At 40.4% G+C, this 27,723-nt stretch overlaps 1 protein-coding gene across 1 annotated transcript in view; it reads left to right on the top strand.

The window, feature by feature from the left end:
* Nucleotides 1-27,723, top strand: part of wnk4a (WNK lysine deficient protein kinase 4a) — a 46,811-nt gene that overhangs the window by 14,145 nt on the left and 4,943 nt on the right. The window contains exons 3-16 of the mRNA XM_074663281.1: nucleotides 7,397-7,569; nucleotides 7,770-7,990; nucleotides 8,557-8,714; nucleotides 11,911-11,999; nucleotides 12,318-12,537; nucleotides 14,924-15,284; nucleotides 15,897-16,048; nucleotides 16,411-16,484; nucleotides 18,769-18,904; nucleotides 19,382-19,498; nucleotides 22,150-22,323; nucleotides 24,750-24,804; nucleotides 25,045-25,176; nucleotides 26,246-27,081. Of these exons, the coding sequence (XP_074519382.1) occupies nucleotides 7,397-7,569; nucleotides 7,770-7,990; nucleotides 8,557-8,714; nucleotides 11,911-11,999; nucleotides 12,318-12,537; nucleotides 14,924-15,284; nucleotides 15,897-16,048; nucleotides 16,411-16,484; nucleotides 18,769-18,904; nucleotides 19,382-19,498; nucleotides 22,150-22,323; nucleotides 24,750-24,804; nucleotides 25,045-25,176; nucleotides 26,246-27,081 (2,898 nt within the window). The remainder of the gene's footprint in view (nucleotides 1-7,396; nucleotides 7,570-7,769; nucleotides 7,991-8,556; nucleotides 8,715-11,910; nucleotides 12,000-12,317; nucleotides 12,538-14,923; nucleotides 15,285-15,896; nucleotides 16,049-16,410; nucleotides 16,485-18,768; nucleotides 18,905-19,381; nucleotides 19,499-22,149; nucleotides 22,324-24,749; nucleotides 24,805-25,044; nucleotides 25,177-26,245; nucleotides 27,082-27,723) is intronic.

Genomic DNA, 27,723 nt, shown 5'->3' with positions numbered 1-27,723 from the left:
AGGAGGTTATGTTTTTGGGAGAGTTTGTCTGTCTGTCTGTAGCAACATAACTCAAAAAGTAACACACTAATCTTGATTTGATTTCAGGAAATATTCAAAATGGGACAAGAAAGAAGTGATTCAATTTTGGAGGTGATCTGGATCACTGTCTGGATGCAGGATTTTTTAAAGGACTCTTTATCATTGTGAGATAGGGCCGTTTTCACCATATGTGTATATACCTCCACAATAAATGGTCAGATTGCTTTGCAAAACAATCATTTCTGACAGATCTAAACGTACGATCCAGATCCTGACCATATTCTGGATACTAAGATCCAGAATGTGTACTGGGTCATCATCATTTTCAACACTGTCAGGAAACAAATTATTGTACAAACCTGCAACTAACACCAAATTGTAGCAGACAGTCTGCTGAAAGGGAGTATAACATTAAAGTAGGACTAAAGTGTTGGTTACAATCACAATATGCTTGGTGGTGGTCTGCACTCTCTCTCTGCTTTTCTAGTTTTCAGCTGGATTGAACAAACGTCGTCCCATGAGTCACCTTTTTATAGAGAAAGCCTCTTCATATCTTCTCCTTTTGCTGCAGTGAAGTTTCTAATTTTTGCTACAAACTCTTGAAATCTCATAAATCAGACACAGCGTTCCTCTGTTATTGAAGGAACAACGCTGTGTCTGTTTTTGATGCTATTATTGCTGCAGTAGTTTCAGTTTCAGCACTTTCAATGATTTAAAGCTCCTATGAGGAACTTTCTATTCGTGTCAGTTATGGCGCCCCCTCTGGACAATGCCATACATTGCATCTCTTTGCTGACACAAAAAAAATTCATTTAACTTTCGTTTAACAACCAAAAAATGCACATGCTGTGAGTATTTCCTGCAGAAAAATTAAAAAGTTGTCACAGGAATTTAAAGTTAAGACATAGAATTGTTGCTGATGGTTTAAAACTCCTCACAGGAGCTTTAACTTATCCCTTTTTCTCAAAGAGTAAACTGAACTTTTCCTTCACCTGGAGGATCTGTGTCTGCACACAGCCCCGCAGGCTATAAACGGAAAGACTGGATCCATTTTTCACCTGGCCTACTTTCTCACCGTGCCCTGATACCGCAGCCCGTCCATCCTCACCGGCTGCATCTTTTCTTTAAATCCTGCTGTAACTTACTTCATCAGTCTGGAAGTAACATCAGGTCAAAGTGTTTAATGCAAACTTTGGCTAACTGGCCGTGTCCATGTCCTGGTTGTCATAATAAGGGCGCTGACATGGTCTTCTTAATACCAGCGGCTCTTCTACCATCAACACTGCTTATGTAACGCCACTAACGTGGCACCGGGCCCAAGTATTTCCTAGCCCAGCTTTTGCAGACCCCCGACCCAACACACACACATACACACACACCTCCCAGGAGCTAAGAATAAAACATCCAGCTGGAAGAGAAGACAGGATAGGAAAACTTTGAGCGGAGGCTCTATTACACACCTTTGAGTCCAACCTGTTTTTACGGATCCCCCGCTCGTCTTTGCAAACAGAGATGGTTTGTTTTCGTGGCTCCCCCCTGCATCGACTTCTCCAGAGTTATGCAATGTTCTCTGGCCTCTTTTTTTTTTAAGAGGAGAGAGGCTCGTAAACGCAGTTTAATATGGTATGGAAAGAGATAAAACCCTTCCAGAGGGATCCTCTGTTTAGGAAGGACCGGAGGGTTTCCAAAGATAGATGTCATAAAGATGAGCTAAAAGCAGCTCGAGTTATCTGTAACTGTGAGACAACAATGACTCTTCAGGTTTTTGACTGAATTTCTATGTGATTAGTTTTTATTTCTCTTATTAGTCACAGTTAAGTGCTTGTTTGTACTGGAAGGAGGCATTATTCTGATCGCCAGGAATTAGCCAGCACCCACACCAGTGCCATCCGATGACAGAATCGAGAGTTTAACAGCTCATTTGTACTTTCTGATCCATCTCGACTTCATTTTCCACTTTTCTGACATTTCAGACAAACATCCCTTTTATTTTCAGTTGAATCAGAGTCAGGTTTTGCTGAGTCATGATTAAATAATCGCACATTATCAGCCCATTTTTATAAACGGTGTGCTTCAGAGTTGTCAGAGCAGAAGTTCGTCTCTTCCAGGAGTTCCTCTCAAGACGCCAAACATCTGCTTTTTTTTTTCGCATCCCACTATTTCGCAACTGCACCATCCAGCGATGCCAAACTCTAGTAAAACCTGCGGTGTTTTGGAAAAGTAGGTGTCTCCAAGTTGATGCACAACACAGCCAAAGTATGACTCTGTGTAGCAAACAGGGCGTCTATCCACAGGAGGCAGAGCTCGACCCACAGGGGGGCTGATGTTGTCTCTCTTAGATACACAAATATGCAGATGCATCAACCCATAAACCCACTGACTCACTCACCCTGGCTTAGGCGCCAACTTCTCTCTCACACTCCAGCATTCAGGACGTAATTTAGGTCACGTAGCATCTCGTAGATCTCAACCTCATCATCTGTAATTTAGCTACTTTAAAGCCATTCCACTAAATTGAGGGTGTAAAGCACAAACTGGATAAAAGTTGAAGTTTTTCGTTAGATGAATGGGCGTTTGAATGGTCTAATAGCCTTTTAGAGCGCTGATGACATCTTTGGTGTTATTAAGTCATTACTTCAACCCTTAACCAATCACAGACTGGCTTCAGAAAATGACTCCAGCAGAGTTTCTGTCAGATAACTTAAAAATCTTCTGTGAAAACTAAACAGAGCAGCATGAAGGAGGCAGAAACTCCTAAAACACAGTCAGAAAGAGCTACTTTAAAGCTCCGGTGAAGACTTTTTAGTGGGATATTGATCTAAGATAAGTTCTGATGCTTTTCGTGACCCACAAAAGCAAATCAAAACCATTGTAGATGATGAACCGGTTCCTGTTCTGTAGTTTTCTCACATATGTCACATTTGCCTTGGGGAAGGTTTCAGGCAAAACAACTCTCATTACGTTAAAGAGAAGCCTTTGTGTACAGTCTCACAGTAAACACTTGTGACGAGTCACACGTTTGACTTTTCAAAGAAAGCAGGGTGAATTTTCTTTTTTTTTTGCTAGAAAGCAAAACCTAGAAAGAGACACTGCTTTGTCCACAGGGGGCGCCAAAGTAGCATGAGCTGAAAGTTTACCACAGGAGCTTTAATCTCAACATTTAGCCATGGTAGAATGAAGAAAAGATGGTAGAAATGGCACCAACAACTTATTCACCTCTCAGTGGCCTTCATTTATCAATCTTGCTTGGGAACTTGCGCAGAGCTAATGGCGATGTTCACTCCCCTCTGACATGAAAAGGGAGTGCTTTAAGGCTTACTGGAGAATAGACTTTTTGTGTGGGGGAAAAAAGGCAATAAAAGTTGATCTTATATATAGGGCTGTCACTTTAACCCGTTAATTAGTTTATGAAGTTACCTCATTGGCTGCCAGACATTTTCAGAGCATCTTGAACAATCTTTTGAGACCTAAATAATATTGTTTTCTATGACTATGTAAACACCAAAACTACCTAAGAAGACTTGACTCTCTTAATTTATGACTCTCTTTCTGTTTTTAATCCAAAAAACAGACAAAACGTGCTTTTTTGATTGGGGTCATTTCGGGCGCTTCATCTTTTGATCGTCTCCATGATCTCCGTCGTCTTTTCTCACGATGGTGCCGATCTTTCTCTCTGAATTACCATGACACATCCTCAGATGGAGTGAGAGCTGCCTGAACTTTTTTGACTCGCAGCGTCTCGCTGTCTCTGTCATCTCACATCTCACATCTCACATCTTCTCCCCATATCCATGCTGAGCTCTCATCCAAAGAGTGCACCACTCTCACCCACAGTAGTTTACAAGCATGATTTTGATTGACAAGCTCCACCAGACCCCGCCTCTATAGACGTCAATGGCAGTAAACATGGACATTTTAATATAAGACAACTGAAAAAACGTTACTCTACAAATCTTCTTTGCGTATTCACTTGATTAGTCACGTACTGTAATTTTCTAATTTCCTAGATTTCGAATTATTTATTTGGGGACCTTAAGCAGATATGAAATTAAATGAAATTAAAATTAATTAGAATAATTAATTACAAATTGTATGATTAATAAGATCAATTTTTTAAATCACCTGATGGCACTACTTATATACCAAACTTTACAGTAATATGAAAAGTTGTTTCACCTGCTTTGGGAACACACCTGAAACAATTATTTTCATCAAAACTATCAAAATAAGTTATCTCATATTCATGATTCTTTATTATCTTTATCAAAACATTCAGCAATTTGTGTGGCTCCGACTTTTTGGAGCAGTTTACGAATTTTTGATGGCCAGTCTCAAGATGTTTTTCCTCTTACTCTCTCTGACAGAAGTCTCACATATGAGGAATAAACTGCCGCCTGTGTTCACGTCACAAACCGATCTCTATCAACCTGAAAGTAAACCACTCAGCCAGAAGTCACCTCTTCTACATATCTGGGGCCTCACGTTGGAGTCTCTGGTGTAATGTGACATTTTGATGGCTGACTGACGCATGTGAAAATAAAAACCTTTAGTTCCTCTGACTCCAAACAGCACAGAGTGATAAAAATGTCTGCCTCATGTGGATAAAGCAGCAGCTGCTTCTCGCTCGCACTCAGACGAGAAAAAAAGCCACGAGGAAGGAGAGAGCTAAGAGCAGTGGTCAAGCTGATTGTAAGCATAAACATATGCAGAGCTTTTTCCCAGAATCCTTCCTGAATGCAGGATTCATGTGCTTAAACTCTCAGTTTTCCACTCACCACCCACCACAGACAGAGTTACTCCAGAAGCTCCTAAATTGGGCCATTCATCCAGGAGGAAGCACAAAAATGTCTTTGTTCAGCAGCGTGATGCCAGTGTTTGGTTCATGGACAGGGATTTTAGAAATCTCCTCCATACGTTTGAAAAGTGAGCGCCCCTCACGTAGGAAACATTATGTAACCGAGGGTCGCCCAGATGGATGGAGCTGTGGTTTCCAGTCCTGCAGCGAGCTCATTAGTAAGAGTAACAGTGATTTATCAATTCTGGCCTGTGTGTTTGTTCACTGTGTTTATTCCTACCTCCTTATGTAACAGACACACACAAACACACACATAACCCTGTCAAAACCAAAGCTCTGTAACTCAACTGTCAACACCACAACATCTCCAGGGTTGACAAAACAGTCAGACCGCGAGGTCCAGCCAGTCACGGTTACAAAACTTTCAGTCATATCGTTTGACCTTGGTCAGTAGTCGCTTCAGTCATCATGTTATGACTTCTTCTTTTAGATATTTTTAGGGACATTTTTGTCTTTATTTTTCAGAATTTAGGAAATATAATGAGAAGAGAGTGATGGATGTCTTGCAGCAAATAGTGACAACTCCGACTGAAGCCCTGCTTCCACCAAGTGAATCAGTACAGTTCGGTACGGATCGGTACAGCCTGATCCTGTTTGCCAAAGCCAACCGTGCCCTTCTTGGATGGCGACTTGTAAGCCAAATGTTAGTAGCCATGTCAGCTACATATAGCACAGTTTCCCTGCTAATGAATACAACAAGAAAGAAAAATGCAACACAGTAAACAGAGAGCGACGACAGAAGACATCCAGGAATTTGTCTTCTTTGTGATTGGAGATTTAAACATGGCAGTGTTATGTGTTTTTCTTTATTACCACTGTGGCACCGAACGTGATGATTGTTTCAACCAATCAACAGACTGCAGTGTTTCTAACTCTACCTTCTTGCGTCTGATTGGTTTGTCTGGCACCCCAACAGAAGGGTACCAAAAAGTGGAATGGTACGGGTTGGTAATTTGGGGATCTGTCCAGGCTTTAGTCAAAGGAAATGCCACAAAATCCCAAAGAGACTTCTCAAACTTTACATGTTTGTGCAGATGAGAATCGAAGTTCATCCTCAAGTGGGTGGCCAGGGTTTGAATCCAGCCTGTGGCCTGTTTCCTGCATGTCATCCCCCTCTTCCTCCTGTTTCCTGATCCACTGTCCTCTCCTATCCGATTCAAGGCATGAAAAAGCCACAAAAAATAACTTTAGAGAAAAACAAAACTTTGGCATCAAAGTCATTCCTGAGTTATAAAACAATGCAGGCTCGCCTCACGGCTCATTTATCAGCTGCTCTGGGTAATTTAACACGTTTATCTTAGGTTTGGAGTAACACTTTTGTATGTTGATGCAAAAATAAAAAAAAACAGGTCATTGTTTTAGAAACTGGGGCACTGCAGTAGGTAAAGACTTTCTGCTCTTGATCTTGATCATCTTTTCTTAGACCTGTTTCAGCACAAACATTGATCCTATTGCGTGTTTTAAAAAGTTTTAGCATCCTAAACTCAACATGCTGACTTTTCAAGTTGAATTTTTCAAGCCTAAACAGAAACAGAGGTCGCAAATTAGCCCATAGCTGGACACCTGTATGCACATTTACTTAAAATTATATATACAGAAATGTTTTGTGCATCTGTCCCTGTTACATAAAGACTTCAACTCTGTGGAAGGGATTTTGAATGGGGTTACCATCTTTTAATTCAAAACTGAATAATTCTGGATAAAAAACAGAAATCATTTTAGACCCTTTAGCACAAATGACTTCAGTTTGTATCTCACGTTTCTGTATAAAACATTAACTTCATGTCTTGGTACAGCATTGCCATTCATGATCAAGCAGTATTTTTGCTGTAAGCTGTTAAAAAAATCTTCTTTTATTATTCATCATCAAACCAGCAGGGCTGTTTTTTCAATTTCAAGCCTCATTTCTGACCTCAGAGTCGCTGTCTGCACATCATATTTCTCCTCTGATTCTGGTTTTGTGCTTATTGATAAGTGGTTTGCCTCATTTTGGGGAAGAAAGGTGACGTTATAACCTGATGCCTGAACCAGAAATGAGCCACATCATCCAAAGAACATTGGAATAACAGCTTCTTTGAGACCAAATATCAAAGCGTGTTGGGTACATTACATGTTTTTGATTCTTTAAGATCAGATAACATTCATTTTATTGTCTCTAAGGGTTTTTTTTGCCACGCACAGCTGCAATAAACTTAAAACAGCATGAAACCCATGGTTATAAAACTACAAAATATAACATGTCATAAAAAGAAACTAAAGTCGACCCCCCCTGCTAAGAAGCAAGTGGCTAACATAACGTGGACAGGATGTGGAGCTGACTGAAGTGAAACCAAATAGCATGTCTGATTATCAGGATCATCTAATTCCCCAGAGGGATCAACACAGTCTCATGTTTCAGAAGGTTTATCCTCCTTCGGTGAGGTAACCAAAGTGATGCAGAGATGGTTACAAAAGAAGTTTCAAGCGCACACATGAGCCAGAATATGACAAAGCTCTGAATCTGATTTCTTCTTTTTGCAGACTCGTAAGCTGACCAAAGCCGAGCGGCAGCGTTTCAGTGAGGAGGTGGAGATGCTGAAGGGGCTGCAGCATCCAAACATCGTGCGATTCCACGACTCCTGGAAGTCAACGGTGAAGGGCCACAAATGCATCATCCTGGTGACGGAGCTCATGACGTCGGGGACGCTCAAAACGTGAGTCAGATCACCAGGTGTCTCCTCTTTTCAAAAAAGTGTTGACATTTGGCTTCCAAGTATGATAAAAGATGCAGCATGAGGATCAGGAAATGATCCCACTTTAAGACTTCCTCTCTGCTGTCAGAATAAGAGATAAATTCCTCCTCTGTGATTTGTTAAGACTGCACTGTTGGACAGCGACCTCCTTTTTGTTCCAGGTACTTGAAGAGATTCAAGGAGATGAAGCTGAAGCTGCTGCAGCGCTGGAGTCGTCAGATCCTGAAGGGGCTTCACTTCCTGCACACACGCACTCCTCCCATCATCCACCGGGACCTCAAGTGCGACAACATCTTCATCACTGGCCCCACCGGCTCCGTTAAGATTGGGGATCTGGGGCTGGCCACACTCAAAAGTGCCTCTTTTGCTAAAAGTGTCATTGGTAAGAATATTAAATTAAATGACAGTATTTTATGAGCATGATTTTGATTGACAAGCTCTGCCAGACCCCGCCTCACCCCGTGGAAAAACATAATTTACTTCTATTGCCGCAGGAAATGGCTGCGCGACGTCAATGACAGCAAGCAGATTCTTTATTTGGGGACCTTAAGGAAATATGAGATTTAAATGTGATTAATTAGATTAATTAATTACAAATCTTGTAATTAATTAGATTAATTTTTTTAATCGCCCGACAGCACTAGTAAGAATACATTTCCACTAATGCTTTTCATGGCTGTTGCTTGTATTCCTGTCTGTAATCTTAAACGCTTCATCATCCTTCAGATGCCTTTTAATTTCAGCGAGTTCTCTTTAAGTACAGGACGTACAGGGAGTGTGTACCATCAGACGCAGTAAAGAGGCCCGCTGTTACTTGATTCTGGTTTAATGACACCTTTCGTTTCAATAAGTCTTAAAGCAGCTGACTTTATACTTGAGGTTTTCTTTTTCTGGTTCATCCGCAGATATAAAGAATCAGTATTAACCAGCATCTCTGCTCTCTGACAGGAACACCAGAGTTCATGGCCCCGGAGATGTACGAGGAGAAGTACGACGAGGCGGTGGACGTCTACGCCTTTGGAATGTGCATCCTGGAGATGGCCACCTCTGAGTACCCGTACTCTGAGTGCCAAAACGCCGCCCAGATCTACCGCAAAGTCACCAGTGTGAGTACAGGAGGAAGAGGGACTGTGTATTTAAAGTAATTGTCCACATGTGTTCGCTTTCCCCTGTGTGCACTCTGAAGTTAGGCTCACAGGAGGCGGGATTTCCCCTGTGTACGTCTGGATTTCCTCAATTTGTGGAAAGAAAAAGGGTGCATGGAGCAAAGCCGCAGTTTGTCTATTAAAGGCTCAGTTTTGTCAGTAATGAGCTGTACAATAATCTGACCAGAATCATGACGCAATTTCACTGATTACCCATGAAGCAGCAGTTTCAAGATCCGGTTACTGGTGAAGTTTACTGCAACGCTTTCCTCTCCATAGGATAGGAAAACTTGAGTAACTCATCGTGTTTTTCAGAAATTTTAGATTTAAAGAAGCTCTGATGGATTGTAAAATGTTCATTCTTGTGTTTGAGGAGTAAAGCTTTATTCTCAGTACTGAGATGTTGGATTGAAGAAATACCAGATTTTCTTAGAACCAGAGAGCAGAAGTGGTGGTGTGAGTTTTTTATGACCAAAGCATTACAACAGAGGCTTTAAGCTTCTGTATTTCAAGCTGTTCTGGGGTGCCAAGTACAGCAATGACGCTGCGGTGGGCTGAAGGAGGCGATGCTAGAATTATATGTTTTGGAAATTCAGCCTCAGTCTGCAGCTCCACAAAGAAGAAGCTGTTTCTTCCTCGCCTCTCACATATTCAAAGCAAACAGAGTCTGACGGCGGCTGGAAAGTGAGAACGCGACAATGCCAACAAGGCGTAGTGGCTCTGGCTTCTCCACAAACAAGACAACATAATAATGTTCCATGTGCAGGCGGAAAACTTACCCATGATGCAACATGTTTTAATTAGAGTCATATTAGCTGTGCCTTTCAGGTTTTGTTTGTCTTCATGTGCAGAACAGGCGACGCCTCTTTATTTATGTGTGGCAGTTTAATTTTTTACGACATTAACACCAACCTATAAACTTTATGTAACTTTAAGTCACAAATATGACTGACTCCTGTGTGACGCCATCTGATGTTTAGGGGGTGAGAAGTACGGCTGGACATGTAAAAGTACTTAAACACACATGAATGTTCGTGGGAATCCAGTTAATCCATGATTTAGAGCTAAGTTATAAATATATGTTGTTGTTTAGAGATCCTTTAATAGATTGAAATGTGCCGCACTGAAGCAGGTCCAGAGGACATCAGCTTATCTGTCAGGGTTTTATCTCGACCTCGGTCAGCACAGGAAAGGAGCCGAGTCACAAATTAGATTTGGATTTAGAGAAACTTGATTTACTCTGAAGGTGGCTGTGAGGACACTGAAGTGAACTACATCTATTAGACAACTTCTCTTTAAAACCTCTATGATACACTCTCAAAGCAATATTTACCAACAAGTAAACGGCTTCCTAAACATTTTGATTTTTTAAATAATTTTAATCACGAATCTAAAAAAAAACTTTTTTTTTTTGCTTCATCTTAATGAAATTTCAATTGTAAAATTTCACAATAAAAACTTTCCCTTAGGGATGGGTACCTTTCACATTTGAAACGATATGGTACAGATTCCTGGTACTCCAATATATAACCTTGAAATGCTGTGTTCATGTCCAGCATGGAAAATCGCCTTCTCTTCCACTCCCTCACAGTCACAAGGATGCGTTTCGGTACCTAAACATGGTACTTTTTGGTTTTATGTGAATTGGTACCCGGTACTTCAGACAAATTTGGTCGGTACCTATAAAAGAACTTAATTCGGTACCCATCCCTACTTTCCTAATTATATAAATCAATGGTTTTTGTCAACATATCAACTTTTTGTCTCACAATTTTTACTCACTTCATCATTAGGATGACTTAATAACGTACTCTGTCACAGTTATGACTCTTTATGTGAAAATAATGATTTTTTTATATCTCCTATCTGAAACACTTTTCTCATAAAACTGAATTTGTATCTTACAATTTGGACTCAATCAGTTATATATTTGCAAATTTTAATTTAAAAAAAAAATCGAAATTACTTTAAGGAATAATTTTGACTTTCAATTTCAAAATGTCCCTTTTTAAGAGTTTTTTTTTATGATTTTTAATCTTGTCAAAATGACTTACTTTATTAAAGCTTTGACTTTATAGTCCCTTGTCATCTCATTTTTTTATTCAATATATAGGACTAAATGACTTTAAGCTTTGTGTTTCATGATTCATGCTTTCTATTTGACAATATCTTTTTTTATCTCTTGAAAAATACTTTTTATTACATATTTTTAAGCTCTTATGCCATAATCCTAACTGTCTCATAGCTTTTACTTCTGATCTTGTTATTCCTTAATGTTGAATTTTAATTTCTTTTTTTTACTTTTCTATCCTGATAATGACTAAATCTGTGAACTTTTTCGGCCCATCAGTAATCAGGTCAATTTCTTTATTACAGGCAGAACTGTCCGTCTCCGTGACTAAGTGAGTCGTTTTAAGGCTGATTGCTTCACTGTACGGGTTGTCCTGTGTAAATATAGATGTGTTTAGTTGGATAGTTACACAGTAAAGTTATGACATAGCTCTCGGTCTGGTGACAATAAAACCTCTCAGTGTAAACATCTGTTATGTCTCACAGCTTCGTCCTCTCTAACAGAAACAGAAGAGGAAGAGATTCACAGCCCAAACGAATGAAACAGTCACTGTTTGACATGTGATAAGAGAGTGAAGCTCTTTCCCGAGTGAATCTTATTATTTGGGTGTTTTGACCTCACATCAGCTGGTTCCTCGGGTATCTGCAGGCCAAACATCTTCCTGACCTTGCTTCTCTGCTCTGCTATCAGTGTTTTTACAGGGATGGAAGCTCTTCACTGATCTGTGTTACACTCTCATGATAGCTCATTTCCAATAAGGGTGGATCTCTCTGTTTTGAGATAAACTCAGTTTAGAAGCTGCAGCTGTCAGAAAGTTGAAGGATTGGGTGTTTTTTTTTTCCACCTTTGTGGTTTTGTTCTCGTCTGGTGTTGACATGATGGCAGAGCAGAATGTCATGCTGGCTGGTGGCAGATGTCACAAAGCAGAGGATTACATGAACATGCAGAGCAGCAGGGAGTGGCTGGGAGTGCTCAGGGTTAAGGGAGATCACTTCTGCAGAGATCCTCCCCTCTGGCACTTGTTGCAGAAGTTTAAAACCTGAAATTAACTTAATTTCTTTATTTTTTGTTGATTTGTTTTCACAGGGAATCAAACCTGACAGTTTCTACAAAGTCAAAGTCCCAGAGCTGAAGGAGATCATAGAGGGCTGCATTCGTATGGACAATGATGAAAGGTGAATACACACAAAAATAAAACATTAATACAATACTAACTCCTAAAAAAAGTAAAACGTTAGAAGAATTTGATAGTTTTAGGCGTCCATGATTTCCAAAAAGAATGCCAAAGTAGGATTCAGTTTGGTTTGTACATCATGTTTATACATGGTGTCCTCTTTGTATGGTGTAGTTTTAACCTGCATTAGTGAACATGGTGATAAAATGTGTTACAATAATAGATTTTGGCCCATGCGGTGACTTCCACTACAGAGTCAGGTCTTAAAATCTCAACAGAAACTCCTAATCCTTAAAGTAATCTGATGTTCTTTCTGCAGATACACCATCCAAGACCTCCTGGATCACCCCTTCTTCCAGGAGAACACCGGCGTCCACGTGGAGCTGGCCGAGGAGGACGACATGGTGAAGCCCGGCCTGAAGCTGTGGCTGCGCATGGATGACACCAAGAAGCTCCATGGGAAATACAAGGACAACAACGCCATCGAGTTTCTGTTTGAGCTCTACAAAGACGTGCCCGAGGAGGTGTCTCAGGAAATGGTAGGTCGACACATGAAGTCCATCTTTACTGCTCTATGGGCCCAGATTTTATCAGTAGTGAGTTACGAGATTGAAAAATTGATCCCAGATTAACAGAAAGATACGTCTCTGTGTCTTTATCATGATGGATGCTGATGGTTTTTTATTGGTTTTCTGAGAAAGACTGAGTGGATGTGGAGTTGACACAGTGCTCTTCTGCTTTGAAGAAACAGGTTTTTATTCAAGAGGCAGCTTGTGTTGAATCAGAAAGCTCTGTCTGTGACCCTCGACCCCTAACAGAGATAGCAGCCTCTCTAATGCCCCCGAGCATCATTAGGCATCATTTCATCATTCTGTTACAGCAGCTCCAGCTCAGCCCATACAGAGAACGCCTTGCAGAGTGTGTCAAGGGCACGGCTCAGCATTTAATCATCAGCCATTCGAAATGTGAGAGCGTGTCTCAGGAAGCAGCCGGGGTCACGTCTTTAATAATATAATGGCTCTCTTGCTTGTTACGAAACAGCCCCTCCTGCCCTCCACAGCCGGCCCAGTAGAGGTCACTTTTAATGAAAATGTGAGCCACAATTCCTTACTTGTTTACCTCTTTGTGGAAGTTTTCATCAAGATCAAATTTGGTATCAGCGGGGGTTATCTAGACCGGCTGATCTGTTGAAACCCGACTACGTGTTGAGAGCCGGGCCAGGACTGAGTGTCCTGCTCTGCTGGTGTGACAAGAGGCTGACGGAAGAATGCATTCAGTATGCTTTAGTTTTACAAATCACACGTTGGCACTGATGCCAAGTGGGAACCTCCAGTGTTGAAAAGAGGAGACTGTGCGGGAGTGCAAAAATAAAACCTGCAGTTCCTCAAGTGACCACATGAGGCAGACTCCAAAGTGAGTCAATCCTCAGTAGACCTTTCTGTTTTTAAAGCATTATGCTAAGTAGAGTTTTGTTTTTTTGTTTTTTTTGTTAAAATGAAAATTTACATTTTAGGTGAGTTGGAAGTACAATATGTCTTCTGTACCTCCACTGCAGTAGATGGCGCCAGAGAGCTACTCCACTGTATGTTTTCTATAAACCTTATGATAAATATAACCTCAAAGTCTATTCAAAATATTGTATTCTTAAACTTGATGATGTGGGTTTTGATGCTATTCTTGGGTCAGTTAGTTTAAAATCATTTTAAGTTTTGTTTTTACAGTGAAGCAGACTGATAAAATAATAATCATAGTCATGTCTTTGAGCAATATTAGTTTTTTTTATGGGTCACATTGGTTGCACCAAGTGACATTTATCAGTTTTACCAACTGACCACGTCTTTTGACTTTAACCCATTATTTTTTTTGTAACATCAGTTTACTGTCACAGTGGTTTAATTGACAACCTTCTTTTTTTTTTTTTGCTCAAAGTATTTTTATTGACATATTCAAATCTTACATAGGAGTATACAGATGGGAATACATGAACACAATACAGCCCTATTTCCCCCCTTCCCCCCCTTTCTGCTCAACAGAGCCCCATCCCTACAACACTGTTACTGTACGGTTAGATAATTAAATAATGATGATCTTATAAAGAGTTATTGTTGTACTTAAAAATATAAAAGTAATTTTAAATAACAGTCAAAAAAAAAAATTAAATAGATAAATAAAAGTAAAATAAATACAATAACAGTCAAGATAATATGGAAGTATTCAAAAAATGATAAAAGGAAATAAAAATAGAACTATATATATATATATATATATATATATATATATATATATATATATATATATATATATATATATATAACAAATTAACAAAAATGCTACTTAAATACATGGGCTGTAAATAATATACAATATGGAATCTAATTTATAAATTTCTAATGTTATTGTCATCTATTTTTTCTATATATGTCAAAAAAGATTGCCATATAGTATAAAACTTTTGGGCACACCCTCTTGTGGAGTAACGAATTTTCTCTAACACTAAATGATGTAAGAGGTCTTTAATTAACATTTTAAAGGTTGGCAGAAACTGCTCCTTCCACTTAAGGAGTATAAGTCGCCTGGCAAGAAGTTAATTGACAAACTTGACGCACTTTATGTTTTGAATTTAGGTGTATGTATGAAACACTGCATCTGACTTTCATTATTTCAAACACATAAAATAGAAAAGTTGATTTCAGTCAAAAAAAAAAACGTAATATATCACAATATTGTGATATTATCGTATTGTGACCAAAGTATCGTGATGCGTATCGTGAGGTTCTTGCCATCCTCACCCCTTGTGCTGAGGCTGACTTGAGTGCACGAGCAGGTCACTACCTGCATCGCCTGCATGGACAGTCTGCATACGCCACACTGTGAACTCTGACATATACGCTTGTGTTTATGTTGTGTTCCTCTCTTGTTATGCAGGTTGTCCTCGGGTTTGTGTGCGAGGCAGACTTCAAGCTCGTGGCCAAGGCCATCAGGGACAGAGTGACGGCCATCAAACGGCAGAGAGAGAAGCTGAGGCGACAGGCGGAGGAGAGGAAGAAGAAGCAGGAGCAGGAGGCCATCGAGGAAGAGCCGGACCCTCAGATCCTGTTCGCTAAAGTTGGTGAAGTTACAGCAGCAGATTCCCCGACTCCGGCTCTCACGCCTCCGGTCCCGCTCCTGTCCCCGGTCACCAGCTCTGTGGACTCTGGGGTCAGCTCCAGCTACCCTGCTGAGCCAGAGGAGCCTGAGGCGGACCAGCACTTCCACATCCGGCACAACAGCTTGTCGTCTGCTAACTGTGAGCCTCAAAACAACGGCACACTCAACATGAAAAGCTAGATCACGTTTCAAGCTAGTTTCCATCTTCTACCTTTAACTTTCACTCTTAAATTCTCAATTTAAGGTGTGTGAAAAATAAACTGTATTTGCATCAAATTAATCAGCTTCAGCTACAACTTTTAAACCTCTTAGTTTATTTTTCTCTGTATTTAAGCGTCATAAACTCTGGAGACATGTGTAGCTGTACAGCTTCACTGAACAGGAAGTCGTTCAGACGCTAGAGGCACATAGAGAGTAATGTGAAACTATGGAGAACTAAATTATTCAGTCTCTGTTAGTCTCATAGTGTGTGTGTGCATGCGTGTGTTGTGCTGAAGTTAATGAACATTTCCTCGTTTTTAATTTAAAATAACAGACAAAATATTTTTCTCAGCGCTCGTAATAAACTCAGCCCCTCGGAGCAGGTCTGATCCTCAGTTATTGTTGAGGATGTGTGTGTGGTAGGTCTCAGTTTGAGGTCTTAAAGTGCGTGTGTGTGTGTGCTTGTATGTGTGTGTGTGTACTGTTTGTGTCAGTCTCTCAGGCCACACTCGGTCACATGCTCATGGTTTTTATCCTTTTGTTTGAACAGCTGACTGCGAGACCGACGGCTATCTGAGCTCCTCTGGGCTCCAGGATCCGCTGGAGGCCGGCAGCTTTAACTCACCCACGACCCCTCCCACCAAGCACCCTGACACCCCCACTGCAAATGGTCTCCCCATCCCGGCCCTCCGCTTCCCCTCGGTGAGTCCCCTGGATGAGGAGCAGAGACTTCACAAGATGTGCTTCACGAACACTGACAGAGAGGTGGATTACATAAAGATGGCAAAGTTAACAACAAAGTTTTAAAAACATTTCACTAAAAGCTCAAAATGTCAACCGAAGCAAATCTCCAGATCGAGCGATTTCACGATTTGTTAGCGCTAAAAGGAATTCTTCTCTGAATAAAAAGAAAATACTCTGAGAAGATGAAATCAGGGACTTTTTCCCCTTAAAGTCAGCATGTGTAACATCTTTCCTGGCCCCAGTCCCTGTAGTGAAATGAACGAGTCATCTGAGGTCCTAATCCACATTAACCCACCCTCATCTTTCATGTCTATTCACAGAGCATTGCCGTTTCCAACAACATTGAACATGGCAACTCGGGCCCCCCCAGCGGCTTCAGCTCCCCCGTGGAAAGGTAACGATCTTCATCTTTTCTGCTCACTCTGCTGTTCTCACACCCAGGGAACAGAGAGGATCCATAGTCCCGTCTTTAATTAAGTCAGAGGCCTGAAAATCAATATGAATCTAGTAGAGACGCCTCCTCCTCCTCCTCCTCCTCCTCTATCTCATCCTCGTCTTCCTCCTCCACATCTGTGGGGCTGTCACAACAAGCTGGAGGCGATCGACAGGCTCTGGTGTGTTTTTATTGCGAGGAAGCAGCACAGACCCTCGCAGATTTCTCCGTAACGTGTCTCTGATGTTGAGGAGGCCCTGTTTCACATGTTCTACATGTTCTACACGTTAAAGAGAGGCTTTGTCCGGGTTTTAAAGCTCAGAGTGGAAGAAATGTAAACATGTGCCTCTAAAAACAGTTCTACTCAGAGATGGTGATGTTTTTAAAACTTTGCAGCTGAAAGAGACACCTCAATTTCATTTTGACCCAGGGCGGTAATGACAGAGTCAATTAAAAATAAACAAACAAACAAAACATATACAGAAATTAAGTATTATATAAAGGAAATGTTATGCTGTGACTGTGTATGAAAAGTATAAATATGTAAAAGTTAAAACATCAATGAAGGAGGTGTGGATAAAAAGGGTAGGATTAAATAGATTTAACTTCTTCCTACTCCTTTTCGAGCATGTAGATCTGTAACACATGCAGGTTGTTGCTGCAGTCTTCATTTTCTTTTAATTTCAATATGCATGTGTTTGTTTATGGTGACGACCTATTTTCCGTTTTTTTGCATGTTGGAAATAAAATTCATTCATTCATTCATTCATTCATTTTTTGCTTTTTTGGCATCCCCAAAATTAAAATGAACAAGTATTTAATTTACAATGAAGTTACATAAAAATATGCAGCAAATTCTTTATAAATATATATATATATATATATATATATATATATATATATATATATATATATATATATATATATATATATATATATATATATATATATATATATATATATATATATATATATATATATATACATTTATTTATTTATTTATTTATTTATTTATCTATTTATTTATTTATTCATATTGGGGTTTTCTGATCAAAGTACAAACCAATATGTTTTAAAAAAAAAAGTTATCTTAAAATTTTAAAAAATCAGGAAGGACTCAAAAATAAGAAAAAGATATGAAAAAAAAGGAAAATAATAGACAAATAAGTAAAATAGTAAAAACAAATAAAATTCTGTGATACAAAAAGGATGAGGAAATGGAAGTCTTACAATTACTTTTAACATCTCGCTCTGTGGGACATATGTTACATCATTCTTTAAGAGAGGAAATAGAATTTACAAATAATAACACAGGGCCCCAAATGTTTTTAAAATTACCAAAACAACCTTTAATATACTTAATTTTTTCTAAATAGAGGAAGGATGTTAGATCTTTTATCCAGGAATTTTTAGATGGCAGATTATGATCCTTCCATTGTAGAAGGATGCAGCTGCTGGCTACGAGAAAAGCAAAAGACATAACATTTCTTTCCTTGACAGAGAAGTGAGTGAATTCTTCAGGAACACCAAATAATTAAAATGAAATGGCTGGGAGATACTGGCTCAGAAAAAACTTGGGTATCACAAAAAGAAGACCAAAATTAACTTGGCTTCTGACATAAAAAAAAAAATGTGTGCATGATTAGCAGCTGAAATGGAGCATCTGTCTCATCTGACAAAATGTGAATTCAGTTCAGTATCACATCTCCTGAAAGCCTCAGATAACAGATTTTCTTCATCCTCAAACAGAAAAAGCTTGACAGACATTTGACCGTGCGCTCAGTATTTTAAGGTGACTCAACTGTAAACTGAAGTAACCCGTGAGTTAGGCTTTTCTAAATAGAGACAGGCAGACACTGCCAGTCTGAAAACTCTCCCCACCTGTGGATGGAGGGGAGTCTGTGACCACAGCGCTCCCAAAGCAAGGCCCCAGAGACGCAATTAGCTGAACCAAAGCTTTTTATAAGACACGCTGAATGTTCCCCACTTCTCAGAAACCTAAACCCTGATCATTGTATAAATACAGCCGATCACGTGGATGCCAGCAGCTTCATATATAGACTCTGAGTGCTTTAAAATGCCACTCTGACACTTCAGACTGATGTTTATTATCTTGTTAATATCTCTGATGTTTTCTCTGAATCCTTCCATGCTTCTGTTAATGATGATTAGCTTTGAAATTACAGCATGAAGAATGTCTTTGTGGCTTTTTTACCAACCAGAAGCATGTTTTATCTCATCGCAGCTACGCCTCTGATGTGACTTCAAGTTTGAGTGACGGCTACGAGGGCCTATCAGAGAGGAGCGAGAGGACGGCTGCTAGGCGGACTGCTGCGAAGCTGTTCAGGAGGAGGGCTCGGTCGAGGCTGCGCATCACGGGGGTACAATAAATCTCAACTTGTGTTTGATTACAACACAAGAAATGGTTCAAGCAAATCATAAACAAATAAATCAAACAGCTGGTTGAATGATGGAGGCAGTGGGTTTATTATACTCAGGATTTTGCAACAGAGCTCCACCCTGGTCACATCACATTATCCACTGTCCTCTTTCCGTCAACCACAGCTCATTTCTCATCTGATCTGGACACTCTGAGGTCTTTCAATGTGTGTGTGTGTGTGTGTGTGTTTGCACTGGAAGCAGAAACAAACACATCATGCATAACCACATGTGCTGCAAACAGTGCAAATGACACACAAACATGACGAAGCTTACAGTAGACTCACACAGCTTTGTGTTTGCTCTCCCACACACACACACATGTTTTGTTGCTCCTGTGTTTGACTTTACTCAGGGGTTAGACAGTAAATACACACCTGTCATCGCTTCTCATTGATCTGGTCCATCCTATCCTGCAGCTCTCTGATAAAGTGGACCGCGTGGTGGAGTGTCAGCTGCAGACACACAATGACAAGATGGTGACGTTTAAGTTTGACCTGGATGGAGATAACCCTGAAGACATCGCTGCTGTCATGGTGAGTCTTTCCTTAATGATTCACCAGACAATAAAACCTTCGATCTGGTTAAAAAAATCAGCTTCTTTAGCTTTGTCTCATTGTTTATACAAGATATGGATGGTATTGAATTTGTGCTAAATCAACTGAAGTTTGGTGACTCTTTACCTCTGAGGAACCAAGGATTAATTTGTCTTGCATAACATCACAAATCAAAAACAGACATTATCCTTAATCAGAGTCAATGATCCAGTGTTCAACTACATGCAGTCCACTAAATCTGCTCTTAGTTTATATTTACAAGTGTTTCCACAGATTTCCAACATAAAGGGTTAATTCTTGTCTGTACGAAGGTTTACTGAACCTCAAACCACACTCAACTACATACATCAAATCAAAATGGGAGAAGGAAGGAGGGACTGTCATATCAGAGGAAGAATATAAAAATATGCAAAGGTATCAGTGGAAATGTACCAGTTCTCAAAATTGGAGGGAGTTTAGCTGAAAATGTCTTTTGCATAAATCAATCATCCCAATATTTCAGCTGCTCACCAACCTGCTGGAGAAAATGTGGACATTTAAATGTGAATCACTACCATGTGTTCTGGGACTGTCCTGTTATTCTGGACTTTAGTAAAGTAAGACCTTGTTTTTTTGTTTTTTTGTCTTATGCCTGAAGATCTGCCAAAAAAAGATTTTTTTTTCTGAACATATTGACCGTTCAGTCAATCAAATAAGCTTCATTTTTAAAGCACTTTTTATGCACTATAGTGGCAACACCAAATGCTTGATAAAAGACAAGTAAAGAAAACAAATAAAAAACAACAGTAACCATAAGTGATCTGATAAACCCACACAAACACACACGCCAATGTACAGCCCTCCACCTCCAACTCACCCACCCACACCTGAGTGCACAAAGTGAACACAATTTAATTAATATCCCTGCAGATGACCTGAGGAATTGTAGAAACACTGAAGGTAAAGTAAAATATTAAACTCACAAACAGAAAATAAAACAACCAAGTTGAAAGAAACAAATATTTTAATAAGATGTTAAAAGACTAAAGCAGTAAAAGACAAAATTATGTAAAACTAGAAATTTAAGATACAGAATTAAAACACGGAAAGTAGCAGTGCAAAAAAAAGAAGATAAATAATTGTGTTAAAGCAGATAAAAAGATAAATACATGTCAAACTAAAGGTTAAGATTATACGCCTTTAAGAAGAAGAAGAGATTTCAACCTATTCAGATAAATAAATAAGTAAAAGTAAAACTCAGCTAAGAAGGTTTTAACAGCCTGTAGCTATCCATGAAGAGCCCTTCTTTGAAAACATAATGTTACAGCATGTGTTCATCATAACTTGGAGCCATTTAATTCAAGCTGGGAAAACTGGGTGAACTGTATAAACCTCCCAGGTCAGACTTTATTATTTTTTCTAAATTTTTGATTTTCCTCTTAAAGACATGGTCTTTTCCCACCTTTTGTTTCCTTTGTTCAATCTATTGTTCTTGTGTCCTTTACATTTTAAAAAAAGGAAAAAAAATATTTGATTTTTTTTCCATTTGTACAAATACAAATATGACTAAAAGTAAATCAAAATTTATATATATATAGCATACAGTCGTACTTTCAAGGATTTTAAATAGATATTGCTCTAGACATAAACTACTGTTTTAACAAGCTGTATTACAAGAACAAATGAAAATAATACCATATTACTGCCAATATTGAAATAAAGCCCCGTAAACACACAAAGACACACACACAGAAATAATAATTTGACATTCAAGACAAGTAAATAGGTGAAGTTTATATGTGTTTTATACAAGTGTCAATAAAAAGTTAATAAAAAATAAATCAGAGTTTACTGTGTTTCACATGATGGATAAACAGCCATCATACTTCCATTAAAGACACAGAGTAAATAATTTTCCTGAGTCATTGAAGGGTTAATAACGATGTGACTAATCAGTTTGCTGTGGAGACTGTTCCTCCCAGCACTTTGAAGGATTTGTACAAAAATAAATAAATGATCTCAGGCTGTCAGCTGATAAGACATCTCTATCTGAGCTGAACAACCCTGTCTGCTTCCAGTTAACAGACGTTTGTTTGCTGATCCTAAATCAATGTGATAAAATATCTCGCTGTCAGACAAGTGAGTGACGCAGGTGAGAGGCTCATCCTGCTCACTTTGGAGCGTGGAGGCGGTTTACATCTGATACGAGTCTGCACTTTTTGTTTTTCGTATGTTCTCTTTCTTGACTCTTAAAACACACAACAGGCTTTTGTTTACAAAGTCCTTCCACAGTCTGGGCATATGGCATCCCAGCAGCCCTCCTCTGCCTCTTAAAGTTGGGTTTTAAATGCTCAGATTTACGCCACGCTGACAGGAAATGGTCGCCACGCCCCAACCCACAACTACCAACAACACTCAGAAGTGCATGAATATGCAAAAGTCAAAGCTGCCCTCACAAACTACTGTACCGTGGATTTACTGGACGAGATTTATGTACTTTTCCCTAATAATAGGCTTTAAGCGGAGGGTGGGTGGGGGTTTGTTTGGGTTAGTGGCTACATTTCACAGATGGGCACGGCAGCTGAAAACAAATCTATCTCCAACAAGTAACTGAATTAATTGATTGACTTATCCTGCGTTTCTTCCACTAGGTGCACAATGAGTTCATCCTGCCATCAGAGAAAGAGGGTTTCATCTACCGCATGGGGGACATCATCAAACGGGCCGAGTCTCTGATGGCCAAAGAGCAGCCGGTCCACCCAGGCGGGCACCGACACCCTCAGCCTGCTTTCCACAACGGCGTTAACTCTTTGTCCTCCTCTCAGGTCAGCATCTCAACACCTGCTCCTTTCTGTAAACCACGCCTAAGCGGTGACAGAGAACAAAGGAAGTAACTGAGCGTTTTATTGTCTCATCTGATCATCATAAATTACAGCAGCTATAGTGTCTCTCTTATCTCACCCTGGACATAAATCTAAATGGAAAGCTTTGCTGTCGTGCTTCCTTCACTGGAAATGAAAACCTCAGTGGAGTGCTTTCCACACTGTCCACATCCCTCATGAGACTGGCCCTTAAAGACAGAAGGTTAAGTGTTCCTGTGCCACCTGAGGCTGTGCTCTCATTGAGAACATTATGTTACTAAAAGCACTTAATGTCATAAAGTCGATGTGATTTGTGGAAACATACTCTACGCCTTCTTGTTCACATGCATTTATTCCTTTAAGCACAAATCATTTCCAGTCCTTATACCAGAATGAACTTTCCAGCGTCTGTGCCCACATGAAGCCATGTAACAATCCATGTTTGGATTTATGAAGCCTTTCTCAATCAGGATTCTGTGAAACTGTAAAACCAGGACTTCCAGGAGCTGTTAGGGGCAGTGCCAGCCTGTACCAGATATGAGCTAACCAGAAAGAAGTGTCTGTTCTGAGCGAGTGTATATGTTCCTCTCTGCTGAACACAAAGAACAAAAGCTTCCCATTAAAGATAAATGCTGCTCAGAAATGATGGAAATAAAAATGTGCGGTTTCATGTAAACAAAGACAAATCAGAGCAGTAAACTCCTGCCTACCTTCCTCACCGTGTTTCCGACCCCCTGGCTGCACGATTATCCCAAACCACTGTGGACAAATCTCTGCTGGCTGCACTCCAGCACCTGATTAAAACAAGGCATGGATCCCTCCCAGCAAAACCATTATGGCTGCGCTTCCCAGCACTGTCCAGATCGTGCTGGTTAAGACAAGATGAAAACCCAGGAGCCCTGAGAGTCATATGTTAGTTCTTTTGGGCTGGGTGCTTTTCTGAGAGTTTTTGGTAAGGGACATGGTTAATAAACGAAGCTTGAGTCCTCTGGAAAAAGACGCTGGTCGAGCTGTTGCTGTTGTCAAATAACAGATAAAGGGACTAGTGCACATATGTCAAACTTGTCTTATATTACTCATAAGTTTCCCATAATACCTACTGATTACGTTACCTGGGAAATGATGGCATCTGCAGCTTAATCGCAGTGTTTTCACATCAGTGCTGTTTTCCAAACTAGTGGAATTGAGAAATAAAACAATGATCCCAAAAAGGAAGAGATAAGTTGATGGAGATGTAAGGCTGTTTCAAGAAAGATGGGAAAGCATATATATTTGTGCTTCAAGGAGAAAAACAGTTTGTCTTTTGTGTTATGAGGCCGTGGGGGTTGTTAAAGAGTACAATCTACGTTGGCATTCTGACACCAAACACCGAGCTAAGTAGGGCTGGGATGATGCTATTCTCACGATTCAATTTGAATACGCTTTTTATGGGTTTAATTTGCGAATTCTTTGACTTTTTTTTTTTTTTTTTTTTACAATTTTACGATTTTTGCGATTATTAGTTTGCTTTTTTAACACCAGACCATGTAAAAAGTTAAATGATGATCACATGAGTCAGGGAGAAACATTTCACCCTCTTCTGGAGAAAAGTGGTAATTTTTTTTTTCAATCCAGTTTATAAAAAAAGACTGAAATGAAGAATTTGAATTAAAAAAAAAAGATTTTGACAAAGAATCCTGATTTTGATATTGCCAAACAAAAAATCCCGATATATATCTATTTTTGTTTTTTTCTCCCACCCCTAGAGCTAAGTTTATACCGTCTATGGTTTGACCCCCCCTGGACTCGTGTGTTGTCACAAGAACTTTCAGGTACCTAAAGGGGGCAGTGTTTTACAATTCAGCCAAATTAAATCATTTCACTGACGTCCCTCAGGCTGTATAAATCAGCAGAGAAGAACTCCAAGTTTCTCTCTGCACTTGGAGCCACATTACAGCAGCCGCTTAATCTTAATATGAGGTTAAATGTCCCTCAGTAAAATGCACAGACACAATAATAGCCGTATTAACCGCTCAATAACTCTGGATTTATTGTGCAAACAGCTCTTCATAAACTAACAATAAATCCTTTACAGCTGGGTTATTTTATTGTCCAGTTAATACACAATGTACTCGACTGACCAGCAGTAGTCATGAAGCCTCAGGGTGACCTGCTTCTAGGGTTATAGCTGCTTGTATTTAAGACAGGTCAACATAGGATGACAAGAGAGTGATTCAAAACTTTTTGCTGATATGAAATTCTGTTAACGACTGACGGGTATAGTCGACAGTTTTATAGGACATTAATATGATCTCATAACTCTTTATTCCAGCTATACAACCATCACGTTTGGCTTCGTTACATATCAATAAATGTAGAGACTCATTGTTCTCAAATGTGTTTTCTTGCAGCCCAACCTACACAGTCACACCCTGCCTCGAACAAACTCCTCCTCATCACTACCTGGTAAGGCTCACACCTGCTCTGATGATCTTAACTCACCTCTTAGAGAGTTAAACTGCCTGAAGAAACTAACCATGATGTGATGAGTGAATGAATGACTCATTTGTCTTTTTAAATCATCCTTTAAAGAAAGTTTTAACCCAGCATGTCACATCAACCTGCATCTGTTTCATCCTGATCATTGCATGTGTTTAGAGGTTTGTGCATGTGCATCCGTTCATGCATGTGTGTGTCTCATCTTAGACTTCGGAGCTCTTAACCCTCATGCAGCTGCACGTGGCTCCCCTCACCTCCCCAATGGAGACATCTTCAGTGCAGACATTACTTCACCTGGGCGACCTCTATTACGCTCACAGTCTTTCCACAACGCCCCAGGTAAAATGCCCACAGCCCCTCCTTCAGGTTCTCGCACAAAGAGCCGAAGCATTGTTTACTGTTTCAGCTCTCTGAAAAAATGTTCAAGTCCTCTGGCAGAGAATAAGTCAGAGCCAGGCTCAGCTACCTCATAAACTCCCTCCTCCTCTTCTTTCGTATTGTTCAGACATTCGCATGGCGCCATCCGCCATCCCCACACCTCAAAGCCCTTTTCTGTGCCTGCTACACAGCCGGGCCTCTTGGGTAATTACCTCACCTGAAGGCTGCTTTTGGGCTTTTAGGGAGCCGTGAATGCTGTCGTTGTGAAGCATGAGCTGTTCTCCAGTTCTGCGATAGGCGGCAACATCTGTTTGCCAGCACAAACTCCTGCAGAATTTCCAGGAAAACCTCCTCCCACCACGTTTTAAAGCCTCCAACCCTCAGACGAGCATTTGATATCGATTAAAGAACACACGTACATTATCTACAGAACCTCATCCCCTTTTGTCTTGAGTCCTCTCACTCCTGGAAGTCCACCACATGTCGCTTTCGCAATCCTCCTTGGCCAGCTGCCACCCTCACAGAGTGTTTCCAAACCTATGTTTCCATCAGCATGGAAAAACTAGCGCCTGTTTTGCATCATCAGCAACAGGAGGCGGCGTTTACAACTGTTGAGCCATTGTTGAGGTAAATGTCAAATCAATGGATGCGGATCGGGCATTGGCATCTTTGACTTCATCCTGAAGAAGTCATGAAGGCTGCTTTAATCTCACATTAAAACCCAAAACATGAAGTAAACACACACGTGTGTTCTGTTTAAACCTCTCATAAACTGTCAACAAAAGATCCTCTCTTGCTCCATTGACGCTAAATCGCTCACAGCCATGCGTGTGCAACTGTTCCCAACGTCATTAAAGTTAAGTGCTCCTCCAACAAAATGTCCTTGTTCAACTTAAAAACCAATCATTTGAAAGTACAGGAAGGAAGAATTAAATAATTAGACTCTTCAAAACCAGAGAGGAAGTCTGAGTGATGTTTCTCAGCGTTTGTTTGAACTATAATCTGATTTGGCTGTTTCTTTGTCTCCCAGGGTCTCCACTCCACTACCAGCATCACCACAACCCAGCATCCCTCCTGCCCCACCACCAGCACTACCACATACCCTTCATGGGCCACAGTCACTTCCCATTCCCGTACCCGGGCTCTCCTGGTTCCCCAAAACCAGCCCTCCATCCTCCTCTCACACGAGTAGCAAGTAACCCCACCTTCCCCTCCATCCCCTCCCCTGCACCTGGTTCCCCAAGTTCTCTGAGTGACACCCCAAGTCCTGTGAGCAATGAGGGTGTCCCCATGTCCCCACCCACCCCACAGCACCCCAACATGTGGCCCCCTCACACGCAGCCTCTGTTCTCCTTAGCCAACGTGATTTCCATGGCGATGAGCATGGCGCAGTCTTTCATCCCTCCTGCGAGTCTGCCAGCTCAGGGGATCCCATCCTTCCCAGGTTACCACCATCAGCTGCCCAGTCACCTCCCCCCTCAGTCGGGTTACCCCTCCGTCTACCCCCAGCATTACCAGACCTCACCAGTAGAGGCGACGTATTCCACAGCGGGCATCCCAGCGCAGAACAACATCTATGGCAGCCCTGAGAGCACGCCGCAGGTGAACAGTTTCCCTCAGAGCGCTCATCCAGGGTGGCTGCATCCTGTTTCTCCACCCTCCATGCCCTCTACGCCTCCACTGGTTCTGGGGCCTCTGCAGCACGCTGGGCAAGTCAGTCCCACGAGCGTTACCCCGGAGGTCAATGTCGACACTTCGCTGTTAGCACACGTTGAAGCGCAAGCTGAACCAAAATCAGACGTGAGCAGTTTAACCTCCTCATCAGATCTTTCTGCATCACCGCCTTCAGAGAGCCCAGAGAGCACTGTAAGCATCATGTCGTGACATTTTCTTTCGTTTCTTTTTTTTTTTATATTTGTCTTTAAAGTCCCTTATTTGAATACCCAGAACTCAGCTTTCAAGAATCCTCCTTCACTGTTGCCATGCATTCAAGTTTGGTTTCTCTAAAACAAAACTGTTGCCCTTTAAGGATAGTCCCCAACTTGTGATGTCACAGTTTGATCAAATCTCATGTTGATCTCAAATAAATCCCATGTTACTCATGTAAGCGCTCAGAGTAGTCTGCAGTCTCTTCCTTAAAAAAACATCTTTACTACTCAGTTTAAAACTTTTTCAATTTAATATCTTTTTTTTTCTTTTGTCTTTTTATATTTAAAGACATTTATCGATCTGGAGATTGCTGTTTTTATACTTATTTTCCTGACATTTAAAAAAAAAACCCTTAATTATCCAAACAAATGTGGACATGCCAATCCAACATTTTTTGCAACAATACTTTCAAAACATTTGCTTTCATTCCACTCCTCTTTAAAGTGTATTCATCCAATTTGAGCTCTTAAACTTGAAAAGCTTTGGCAATTTATTTCTGTTTTCCTCAAACTGAGGCTCCCCATGGTGAAATTTTCAATCAGAGAATTTTAAAAACAAACTTTTCAGATTACAGTAACC

Source organism: Halichoeres trimaculatus, unplaced genomic scaffold, assembly GCF_033239565.1.
Source record: "Halichoeres trimaculatus isolate MK-OKI-2021-1 unplaced genomic scaffold, fHalTri1.1 fHalTri1_scaffold_23, whole genome shotgun sequence".
NCBI classification, from domain to species: domain Eukaryota; kingdom Metazoa; phylum Chordata; class Actinopteri; order Labriformes; family Labridae; genus Halichoeres; species Halichoeres trimaculatus.
Note: the sequence above shows the minus strand (reverse complement) of the source record. Positions and strands in the feature narration are given on the sequence as shown.